The following is a 12,500-nucleotide window of genomic DNA, read 5'->3' as shown; positions in this document are numbered from 1 at the left end:
GCAGAAAACAGAACCACTTCATAATAATTCACTCATGTGGTACAACCCTTCTGACACTCGTTTCCACAAACTTCAGATCTTTGTAAAGGTAAAGCACCAATTTGTTGTGTATCTTCTGGTACAGTGGTCGCTATGAGTTGAGAAGGGATGGTCCACATCATCACAAACTGCCTTTGCCCAAGCAGCAGTCTAAGGCCCCATTGTGCCCCTGACCCCACTGTCCCCACAAACTTTCTGGGTTTTATTGCCCAATTTTTCATTATTTTGCACAGCAAAATTTTTGGAAATGCTTATTTTGGAAATGCGCATGTGCCATTATAGCAGAATGGAGAATTTTTTAAAACCCTGTTGTGAGAAAAAAAATTGTGTACTGTTTCCTGGGAAAACGTGTTCTTCCTCGTAGCAGAAATCAAATATGTCACACGCACTTACCAACCCGATGCAGTTGCTCATAGCCACTTTAGTTGTGCTGTGTTGATCTTGTAAGTATCCTGTGTAATGACAGTTGTCTAAAAAACCATGCTTCCACTGGGGCCCATCTTTCCCCCAGTATTCCACGGTAAAATGTTTGGACACTAAATCTGTGTTGAGAGTCAAGTTTAAATGAAAGTGCTTGCCATAGGCTGAGAGTTTAAAAAATAACTTAGATCCTGCCTGCTGTGGGTCAATAGGGTCCGTACTCCTCCTTCTCCTTGAGTGTTTGTCATTTTTCACAGTAAAGCTGAGGAAAGCTCCATTTTGATCAACCCTGATTGGGATGGTGAGCTGGTAGTGTTCAAGGTACGACAGGAATTCCTCTTTGTAATCACAAGGTAGAACAGTCCAGGAGAGAGGCATGAAAGAGAAGAAAATGGAACAGAACCAAGCAGTAGTACAAACAATGCCACACTGTTAAACCCACTCACTAGCATAAGGGAGGTGAGGTACTGGTAAACAAATCATTCAGAAAAAAATATATAACAAAGAGGGGAAATGGATAAAAGTTGAACAAGACCCTAATCATTTAATTTATCAAAATGATATTTATTTGCAGTGGGATGGGTTCAGAAGGTATATTAAGCATTAATGTTTAACAACCAGCTCTTGAGGGAGGGGAATGTATGCATGACACATTTTTAAAATTTAATCTGAATTATTGACATTTTCTCCATCACTTGCTTAAATCTAGACAATCCACAAAATAATAAATCAAGCCCTGATTTATAGTATTTTCTGATTTCTGAGGTGTAAGTACTCCCATTGGAAATTTAACAATTGGCTCTCAGGAGTCATATGGTGTTCCAGTACACTACTGGGTGAATTTCTCCCACACCAATTTCTTTCTAATTTTTTAAGTGAATTTGAGAGACCTAGTTGTGCTATGTGCATGAAAACTTTCCATCAAAATTAAAGTAAACCCATTGGCAACCAAAGGCAAAATTGATTGGCATGGGAGTTACCCAATAATGCCTTGCAGAGCTAGCCAAAAAGTCTTCAGACTTACCAAAAAGTGACTAGTTCACAGTATTTACACCTTCCTTCACATACATTTCCCAAACAGTAGTTCTCTACTGTCCTTACCTTTCCCTGTGATGCCCCCCATTTCCTAGGCTAAGGGAATGCAAACACCTGCCCACAAAAAAATGCAATAAGTTCCCCTACGAGTATAAATTCTCGTGAAACCATAACTAAAAGGAAAGAGACAGGAAAGGGATGAGATGATATAATTTCCTCTAGACCAAATTACGTGCTAAAAGCCATAGTTCTAAGGGAAAGAATGGCATAGTGGGCAGAGTGCTGGACTTGAAGTCAAGAGAGCTGGGTTGGAATTTCCTCTTAAATCCTTCCTGGCTGTAAAATACAAAGGCACTCTCAGAGCCTCTTTTTTCTCATCTGTAAAATGGGCTTAATGATACTTGCTCTACTTACCTCACAGGGTCATTGGGAGGGAAGCATTCTGTCCATTTTAAAATGCTACATCCACGTGAGCTGTTCTTTCCATTACCTACTTTCTGACACCTTCATTTGGTACATACAAGCCTCAGTCTTGGCTCTGCTCTATAAAACCCTTAAAAATTTAGATCACTATCCCCTGAAAGACTTTCTTACTGAGCCCTCATGAAAACGAGGGTCGGAAAAGCATGCCTTCTTATAACTACCAGCATCAAACTGGTTCATGTAGCAAGGTGGTATTTTGCTCACTGCTTAGTAACATCAGCAAGCATAGATCAGGGACTTTATGCTATTTAAATTGGTAGAGATGAAGACTTGGACAGCAGACACCAGGCACAGAACTAACAGCATTAACTCTATAGCCTGGTATTGCTCACTTTACCCTTCACCTCTGTTGAAAGGGCCCTTCCATAATAAGAAAGTCCGTTTTATAGATTACAGGGAGCCAAGTACTCTAAAAAGGAAGGAGAGACTTATTGGCAATGACTTTTGCTCCACTGTCTAATTCTAATCCCTAGATTTAAATTCCTGGAAACTGGAAACAGAATCATTTTCAGCAGAGTCCAGACCTGAGAATCAAGATGTCCTTTCTTGTCCTTGTGTCCTGACTGCTCTCTAGACAGTAAAAATTCATCATCCTGCCTTCTGAAAGACCATGACCATCAGCCTGGAAAACTGGTCAGTCTTCTCTTAACAATGAAAGGCTGAACACTAGTGAGCTTGGTAAGCCCAATATTCTCCCTGTCCATCCCTATTCTACAAATCCTGCTTTACCAATTCAAACGTGGTAAACTGCATGGCTCATGCCTACTAACTATTGGCATATACAGGATGCTCCAAAGGTCTTCATGAAATTTTAAGCTCCATTCGCTTAAAAGTGTACTAAGACTTTTGGGATTCTGTCTGTATATCTGTATGTATAAACATACATACATATATACACAAATACATATACATAACATACACAGAAGGCAGGAATTCCATTTCTAAAATTTAGCTGCTTCTTAGTCTTCTTTGCCAGACTGAGTGCCCCTCTTTTGAAGAGGATACATTGCCAGAGTTTGACAAGAAGCAGGAACCAATATGGTGTGTGCGTGTGTGTTGTGTGTGTGTGTGTGTGTGTGTGTGTGTGTGTGATTCTAGGGGGATTTTTACCAGTTGCAAAATGAGGAACCCTACCTTAGAAACAGTATGAAAGCCTGGTGTCACTGTGAAATTCCAATGAAACTATGACGAAGCTCAAAATCCAGGTCAACGTCTTCCACAAAATTTCCATAATTTAGAAAAAACCGAATGTGTTGCTGGAGGGCTACCTACTTGCTAGACAACTGACACACCACTCCAGAATTGCAGCCTAACAGTTTTATATACACATATGTATATGTATACCTGTGTGTACATATAAGCCAATGTACATGTATATATACTTGATATATAATTCTGTGTTTCGTTACATACACACACACACACACACACACACACACACACACACACATACACTGATTCCTGCTTTTTGTCAAACCCTGCCATGTGTCCTCTCCAAAAGAAGGGCACTCAGTTTGGCAGAGAAGACTAAGAAGAAGTTAAGTTCCAGAAGTGGAATTCCTACCTTCTGTAAACATAATGAAGTCCTACAATTAATCTTTAGTGAATGCTGCAGACTACGGCTTATTATTCTTGACGCTCCCTGCATGAGAAGTCTCCTAGGACTTAAGGAGATCATTTATTCAATGCTCCCTAATTTGTGTCGTGACACTGGATAGGAATTCTGTCATATGGGTAATTTACAAAACTTTTTTTTTAACAGCAAATCCCACTCATGGACTTAAAAAAGAAAGTTTAACTTATAATAAAAGGGGAAAAAAGAGTGTCGCAAAGATTTACTCTTATAATCATACTTCTTACCAAAAAGACAATCTGCTTAAAAAGAAACTTATATAGGCTGGGCCCAGGCCTGTTGCCCTAATTTAACATCAGTTATAAGAAGGCTCGGCTTCAGTGGCCACATTCTCCCAAGACATTCTTCTTCATCTGCTAGAATGAATCACCACTACTCTGATATTGCATCAGATCTCTCACCGTTTGAAAAAGGAGGAACCCTACCTTGGGAGCGGTATGAAAGCCTGGTGTCACTGTGAAATTCCGATGAAGCCATGACGAGGCTCAAAATCCAGGTCAACGTCTTCCACAAAATTTCCATAATTTAGAAAAAACTGGATGTGTTGTTGGAGGGCTACCTACTTGCTAGAGAATTATCACCACTCCAGAATCGCAGCATAACAGTTTTGTTTGCTATTTACTGAAAATTTAGTTATTAGATATTCCACTTTTTAGCAGGTGCTTGTTTCCAACATCCTGTACTTTCTCCTCTCTCTGGATTCATTTTTTTTTCAATCCAAAATGAAAAAAGAAAGATAACGTTGTAAAAATTTTCATCAGTAAGGCATTATTAGGCTGGATAGTTGCAGAAGTAGGGCCATTTTTGTACCTAGAACACCCAAAAAAATAAAGTCAAAATACAATAATCTGGATGGACAGATCCACTGTATATGACAGAATGCTTGCCAAAGTACATAAATTACAAAATAACTTGGGGGAATTCAATTAGACCATTGTTGTTCTTTATAGTCTAAATAAACATCCACAAGACTAAACATGGAGCTAGAAACCTAAATGGTATTTTTATCTGAACAATGCCAGACCTAGTTAATAGCCAAAGAAGGAACCAAAAGAGGGATCATGATATATACAGATACATAGATATCTGTATACATATTCGTGTGTTTGTATATGTCTAAATCTCTGGGATGGGGCAGGATAATACTCACCCACTCTCATTTTTTATAAAATCTAAAACAAAAATTGCATGCATTTTCTAAGTCAGTAAAGTCTTAAGGGCAGATGGGAGGCAGTTGCACTCCATAACACACATTTTCAGTTCAATTCATATTCAGAGACTGTATGTATTAATTGTTGCACTCGGCGATTGCTATCGTTTCTCTGACAACGCACATCTGTAAATATAGAGTGACATATAACAGCTGCCTCCATACACCCGAACAGTAGCCCAAACTAAGCTGTTGAAAAGTTAAAAAACAGTTTACAGTAATCTCTCACTTATGTGGAGGTCACGAATCCAGCAACCTCAACTATCCATAGTACAAGCAAGCAAGCAAAAAAAAAAGTTCCTGAATGGTCAAAATGGCCATAAAAATCCATACTAATGCTCCTAAGAAGATAACTTCTTTCGGGCATTCTTTCTCTTACTTTATTGATGATTCTAAAACAAACTTGGTAACCTGGTTCCCTAGACTACAGATCAGAAGTTGTTAAATTCAAATAGCTCTTTGGGCTGCTGGAGAGAGAGAGACACACATTCACTGACAGCTAACAGAATGACAAGAAAAGAGAGAAGAGAAGAATAAGAAAGAGAGAAGAGGAAGGAAGAGAAAAAGGAGGGGGAGAAAGGGGAGGAGGGAAGGGGAGGAAGAGGAGAAGAGGAAGAGAAGAGGAGAAGAAGAACAAGAACAAGAAGGAGGAGAAGGAGGAAGAAGGAAGGAGAGAGGGGAGAGAAGAGAAGTCAAGAAACAATCTGGAATCATTCACTGCAAAATCAAATTGCCTTACACATCTAAATAGCACTGGAAGGTATCAGGTGTCACTATATTACATTATATTAAACTATATTACATTATATTAAGTTATCATAGGGCTATGTAAGTCATAGGGCAGCTAGATGGCTCAGTGAATAGAGTGCCAGGCCTGAAGTCAGGAAGACTCTTCTTTCTGAGTTCAAATCCAGTCTCAGACACTTACTAACTATGTGACCCTGGACACGTCACTTAACCCTGTTCACTTCAGTTTCCTCATCTGTACAGTGAGCTGGAGAAGGAAATGTCCAACTATTCTTTGTCAAGAAAATCCCAAAAGGGGTCAAGAAGAGTTGGACATGACTGAAAAATGACTGAACAACGTATAAGTCATCTTTATGATGATGAACTTTGAAAAAAACATTAGATTATGTTTGGATTGCTCTGTTTAAGAAAGCAGGGAAATGTCAGATACACTCTAGAAAGATTTCCATCCAAAATAGTGAGAATAAAAAAGTCTCTGGTATATAAAGAAATAGGCTTCCTTTATTTAACTGAACACACATTTGGAATACCTCACTCCTTGACTATGTCTCAGAGTAAATACACTGAGTGCTACAATACATAAAAACAACCATGACTATCAGAAAATTTTCATCCCTGTTTTTTTAAATGAATTAATTCAATGAATAATAATTACGACGATGATAGCTAACATTAGCACTTCAAGGTTTGCAAAGTGTTTTACAAATAATATCTCATTTAATCGCACAAAAACCTGGGAGGTAAGTGTTGTTATTATCCCCATTTTAGAGATAAGGAAACTGAAGGCAGAGGTGAAGTGACTTGCCCAAGGTCACATAGTTAGTAAGTTCCTGAGGTTGGACTGAATTAAGGTTTTCCTAACTCTCTTTCCAATACTCTATCCACTGTATCACTAGCTATCTAAACAATTATTTTACCACCTCTGCATCTTTTTAGTTTTTTTTTAATTTAAGGAATGTTTTCACATAAATAATCTTATTCAATTCTTATATGGTAGGCATGGCAGATACTATTAGCCCCATTTTAGAGAGGAGAAAACTGAAGCTCAGAAAAGTTTGGTGACTTGCCTAAGATCACAGATAACTGCTAAGAGGCAGGACCAGGACTGTTATCTAGTGTTTTGTTTTCTTTTGTTTAAAACCACATGGCACTTTCTCGTATTTATTAGGAATCTATGTGCAAAGCATCATGAGAATACAAACAATGATAGCACACATTTATATAGTGCGTTAACATTTACAAAATGCTTGTATTATAATAAACTTGCAAAGAAGAATTCTTCCTCTACTGAAGGAAAAATGGCATGTACACAGGTATGATGCAAATTGAGATAGGGTGAGAGCAAAGGAGATATTCAGACTAAGTTCTTGAGGAAAATGTGAAGAGGACTAGAACCCCTTTCAGTGGAGGGGAGGAAATCAGGTGCAACTTCCATGGAGGTATTTCAAAGGGAGCTGGGACAGTGAGCTAAAGAGGGAATGAATTTCAGTTATGGGAGATGAGGATATGATTAACATGGGAGGTGGCAGGGCAAGATCAGGGAATAGCTAGCAATCCATTTGGGATGGACAATGGGGTCTGGGAAGTGACGATGGAAAATAATGCTGGAAACACAGGTTGGTGTCAGACAGTAGAGGGCCTTAACAGGAAACCACTGATGGTTTTTGAGCAGAGTGACATGGGCTGACTTGTCCATGGGTTGTGTGAAAAACAAAGTTGGAGATAAGAGAGACTGGAAGCCTGAAGGACCAGTTAGGAGGCTCTTGCAAATGGTCAGGCAAAGACCTAAACTAAAGGAGGGAGAAACATCATGGAAGGAGAATCAGCTTTGTAGGATGTGGGGGATGGAACAGGGGTGGGGGAGAAGAGGTGTGAAGGAAAGCAAAGAGCCAAAGAGGATTTTGAAATTTCAAGCCCAGGTGACTTGAGAGGATAATGGCACTATCAACAGAAAAACTGAAAGAAAATAATGAGTTTGTGGAGGTGATGGGCATCCAAGTGGAGATGTTCAACATGCAGTTAAAACTGAAGGACTGAAGTGAAGAAAACAAAGACTCATCTGCACAGAAAGAATGGATGAAATCACTGAGGAAGTCAGGGAAAAGAGAAAGATAGTAGAAATACCACTATCCTCATTTTATAGATGAGGAAATTAAGATTCAGGATGTTAAGTGATTTGCCCAAGGTCACACACTGTGTCACAGAGCTTGAACCCAAATCTGACTTGAGTCTCAAGTTCAGTATTCCAGTGCACAACACTGCCTTCACTTAAGATTAATGTCTCTTGAGGATGTAATCAGTTTTCAGTAGCAACAAATAATATTATCTTGAAATCATTTTCTCTGAATTAGATGATACAATTCTAATTACTCATAATAATTATTATCTCCATTTCCACTTCACAGAGGGAGAAACTGAGAGATAGAATTACTTTCCCTGCCAAACAGGTATTCAGTGACAGAGTACAGAAAAAAAAAAGAAAAGAAAACCACCACCACACATTTTGGTTCCCAACCCATTAGAAGATACTGCCTAAATGAACATAATGTACCAATGTTTACCATCTAATCATGTTAATTCTCTGAGCCTCAGTTTCCTCATCTGCTAAATAAGTATAATATAATAAGTACCCATCTCTCACAAGGTTATTGTGAAGATCAAATAAGAGGTGTATAAAGAACTTGGCCAAACTCAAAGCACTATAAAAATGCCAAGTATTGCTATAACAAGGTTTTAAAATGTAATTAGTGTTACAGGAATAATGTACATTAATATCCACTCCTTTCTAAATCACTAAACCACTATGGTATTTTAAGAAATTCAGTGATACTTGAGGATAAGTCCCTTATATATACACATGATGTTACTGAGCCAAAATCAGAAGATTAAGCTTTTTCTAGTAGTTTTGATGGGTTTATTCTGATTCATCTATACTTGATCTCCTATACCCTGAACCTGTGACTATTAACACAAATTTGTAATACAGCTAGTCAGGATTAAATGAATGGAAATGCTCCTCTACACCAGAAGCCAGGTGTCATAGTGGATAGAGCAATGAAGCTGAACTCAGGAAGACCTGAGTTCCAATCTGGCCTCAGACATTTACTAGCTGTGTGACTGGAAGTGAGTCACAACTTCAGTTTCCTCAATTATAATTTGGAGGTAATAATAGCACCTGCCTCCCCAGGTTGTTGCGAGGATCCAATGAGATAATATTTGATATTAATAATAAGAATATTGCCAGCAGCTGTGAGGATAAGTCTAATATGCAACTGTTTCCCAACTGCACTACTTCCAGTCCCAGTAGAATGTAAATTGCTCTGAGGACAGAGACTATTGGGGAAGGTGGCTGTCTCTGGATTCCCAAAGCCTGGTACAGTGTCTTGCACAAAAGTAGTCTCTTAATAAATGTTGGTTAGGGGCAGGTAGGTGGAACAGTGGATAGAGCACCGGCCCTGAAGTCGGGGGACCTGAGTTCAAATTCGGCCTCAGACCAAACACTTGACACTTACTAGCTGTGTGACTCTGGGCAACTCACTTAACCCCAATTGCCTAAAAAAAAAAGTTAATAAATGTTGGTTTAGTTGAAACAGACTCACTGTGCTTTCAGTTTAATTACTAAATCCTCATGTCTAGTGACCTTTGCCTGGAGATCTCAGGAAAATTAGCACTTAGTGACTAAGTGCTGATGGGAAGAGAAGGAGGGGGAGAGGTTTAGCCCTCCTCAGCAACAATTTAAAGCTTTTCCCATCTAGCTGCTGTTGGGAAGCCACAAGACGGAAACTAACAGGTCATCCTACTCTCCAGTGGGCAGGTGTTTCCCTCCCTAAGAAAAATCACCCTCATAATTGCTACTCTCCAGAGCCTGATTGGCCTGGGGGCCATCAACAGATGAATAGAGACATTGAACTTTCCAGATGTGGTGTCCACAGGTCAAAGATCAGATTGACATGAAAGGACAGGAGAAGAAGATTCCACTGATCATAATATAGCAGCTCTTTGCGTAACAGCTGCAGTCATCCAACCCATCTTCTTTCAAAGGAAGAGCTAACCTTCCCTTCAAATAGGTCACCCTGAATAGGTTGAACTGTATAAGCACCCATGGCCTCTTGGCCCTCTCCAAAATAAAAAGGTACGAAACAATTTTTCTTGGCTTACACAAATCCATTAAGTCCAGGTAACTCTTGAAGCAGACAAGAACCTCAAAGGAGCTGATTCTGTTTATGAAGAACTCCATTTACAAAATGCATAAAGTCACCACAAATCATCAGGCCATAAAGTTAAGGCGTCACTTACTTGTTTCCCTAGATCAAAGCTATACCAGCTAGATGGGAAATGAGGTGAGATAAGCTGTTGGTAAATGTCTCTCTAGCCTCAGCAACCTGCCTTAAGAAGAGAGCATTTGTTGTCAGCTTCCGATGACAAATCACCTTTCCCTTCCCTGGTAACTTCCTGCTCACGCTAATCAGAGTGTAGCTGAGGTCATGGCTTCCTCTCATGAGCTATTAATATGCAGCTAAAGCAACAGGTAAACCACTCTCCTAGGGGGCTTCCTTCCTCCATTCTCACCCCAGGATCTGATTAGTATGGCAACTGGTGTCCAGTCATTCCTGGGGTCTCCAAAGTGGAGAAGATAAAGTTGCCACTCCTTGACAGCTTTTTCTTTTCCAATACTTATTTACTTATTAATTGTGTTTTAAAGTTGGCTTCTCCTTATTTAGCCATCCAAGTACAAAGTTCTCCTCCTTTCTTTGTAAACCTTAAAAAGCTATCTCCCACCAAGCACGAAATGCAGGTGAATGTGCAAAAAGAAAAGGGCTTTTGTACAGAAAGTCATCATTCAACTACAAATAACCCTAGACTTTCCTTCCAGACAACAAGGATAACACACATTTTCCACAACTCCTGTCTGCAAAAGAAACCCCCACCCCCAGCCTGGTCAGCTACACATGGTTGACTGTCAAGATAGGCTTTTGGGCAAAAACTTGTTCTCAGAAGGTTGTTTTCTCTGGAACTTAAGTTCAACAGAAACGATTAGGCATATTCGCTTCTCTCTCTCTCTCCCTCTCCCTCTCCCTCTCTCTCTCTCTCTCTCTCTCTCTCTCTCTCTCTCTCTCTCTCTCTCTCTCTCTCTCTCTCTCTCTTTCCTTCTATCATGTAAGTCAGAGATGGTGAAACTTGGGACTCAGCCTTCTTAAACTGGACAGTAGTGAGTACTAGGAGTGGTTGCTAAGGAAATGAGGAGGGGAGGGACCTAGAGTAGGAATTAATCTTACAGGTATTGGACTGGACATGAAAAGCATTACAGTGTTTCAAAAGCCTAGAGATTAGAGATTTTCCCCCTGGGAGTCACAAAAACATAAATATCGCTACCCAGACCTCATTTTAAGACACTTGTAGCATGGTAGAGGGTTTGATTTAGGCAAAATGAGCAAAAAATGAAAGGGTTCTTCGCACCTCTAATATCCAAAATCACACACACACACACACTCCAGACAATCAAAGCTAAGACCTGAAATCATACAAACCAGGGGTACAGTGGCTACCACCTTGGCCGGAAAACAACTGTAGAGAGCCTCAAAGTCATTTCCCTTCAACATTCTGCCTTTCTACTACTACCAGCACCTTTTTCACTTCCCTTGCCACGCTTTCTAAAACCTGTCATTCTGCCACCTAAAATCCCAGACGAATCAACAGGAGTAAAGGATAACCTTAAAAAAAATGGGTGAGGAAGTAGCAAAAAGCAAAGAAAATCAGGGCAAGGATTCTGGGTGTAAATGAGTATGTTGGAAATAACACACAGCTTGCCTTTTAAAAAAATCAACAGAAGTCACCCCCCACGCACACACAACCCTATAATCCCCCCCACACACACCCATCTACCCCCTCCTGAGACAGAGGGGAACAGTCTGAGCTGCTCTGGTTGAGTTGATCCTAAAGTTAACATTCAGCAGCCCATTTCCAGACAGCAGCGCTAAATCTATTTGGATAAAACGCGTGTGACCCAGACAGTTGGCTTTTGGCCCAAATGCGTTGCACCGGCAGCTCAAATAAAAACAAGGGTCTAAGAAACTTACTCTCCGCTCGTTTCTCTGTTTCTCTCTCTCTCTCTCTCTCTCTCTCTCTCTCTCTCTCTCTCTCTCTCTCTCTCTCTCTCTCTCTCTCCTCTCTCTCTCTCTCTCTCTCTCTCTCTCTCTCTCTCTCTCTCTCTCTGTCTCTCTCTCTGTCTCTCTCTGTCTCTCTCTCTCTGTCTCTCTCTCTCTGTCTCTCTCTCTCTCTCTCTCTCTCTCTCTTCTCTCTCTCTCTCTCTCTCTCTCCTCTCTCTCTCTCTCTTTCCCCTCCCCCTTCTCTCTCCTGTCTCTCTCCCTCTATCTTTTCCTATCTCCCTCTCTTTGCCTCTGGTACAACAATGAAAGAAATTAGCAAAGACAGGACTTGTACATACACTTCATCAGGAGGCGAGTTTCCAATAAAACACGAAAAAAAAATCCCTTTGAACTCTGTGCCATGCAATATATACACAGACACACACCGATAAAGAAGTCTCCGCAGGGTTACGAGTCTAGCACGTCTCAAGTGGCCAGAAGTAAATCAAAAACACACGCTTCCATCTCTTTGATTAGCCTATTAAGAGCTTAACTTATCCTAGAGCATCAGGACTGCAGCTATCATATTAATGCTGCCCTTTGCGCCCAGGCATAAAATATGCACTTGTCTGACTACATAAGACACTGACATGAAACCACATTATGCTGGAAGATTTCTATGAAAAATGAAAATCATTTCAAAAAGTTCTCTCATCTCATTTTTCTTTCCCGGCCACTATCCGATAAGCCATCCGAAAGCTACGGTAATCATAATTAAAATAATCCATGCTTCACGAAATTATATATTTATATAACCTGATATTCTTTGAATCACAAAATATTTGAA

The 12,500-nt window shown here is 40.0% G+C and overlaps 1 protein-coding gene across 2 annotated transcripts in view; it reads right to left on the bottom strand.

Moving 5' to 3' along the window:
• The window catches only part of ADAMTS6 (ADAM metallopeptidase with thrombospondin type 1 motif 6), a 339,960-nt gene that overhangs the window by 326,603 nt on the left and 857 nt on the right, over positions 1-12,500 (bottom strand). For both annotated transcript variants that reach the window (XM_021007265.2, XM_021007269.2), the window contains exons 2-3: positions 4,036-4,420; positions 433-797 (exon numbers count right to left, since the gene is read on the bottom strand). In XM_021007265.2, coding sequence (XP_020862924.1) covers positions 433-797; positions 4,036-4,132 — 462 coding nt within the window. In that variant the 5' untranslated portion in view covers positions 4,133-4,420. The remainder of the gene's footprint in view (positions 1-432; positions 798-4,035; positions 4,421-12,500) is intronic.

The sequence above is a fragment of the Phascolarctos cinereus genome, unplaced genomic scaffold (assembly GCF_003287225.1).
Source record: "Phascolarctos cinereus isolate Bilbo 61053 unplaced genomic scaffold, phaCin_HiC Scaffold_4;HRSCAF=312, whole genome shotgun sequence".
Lineage (NCBI taxonomy): Eukaryota > Metazoa > Chordata > Mammalia > Diprotodontia > Phascolarctidae > Phascolarctos > Phascolarctos cinereus.
Note: the sequence above shows the minus strand (reverse complement) of the source record. Positions and strands in the feature narration are given on the sequence as shown.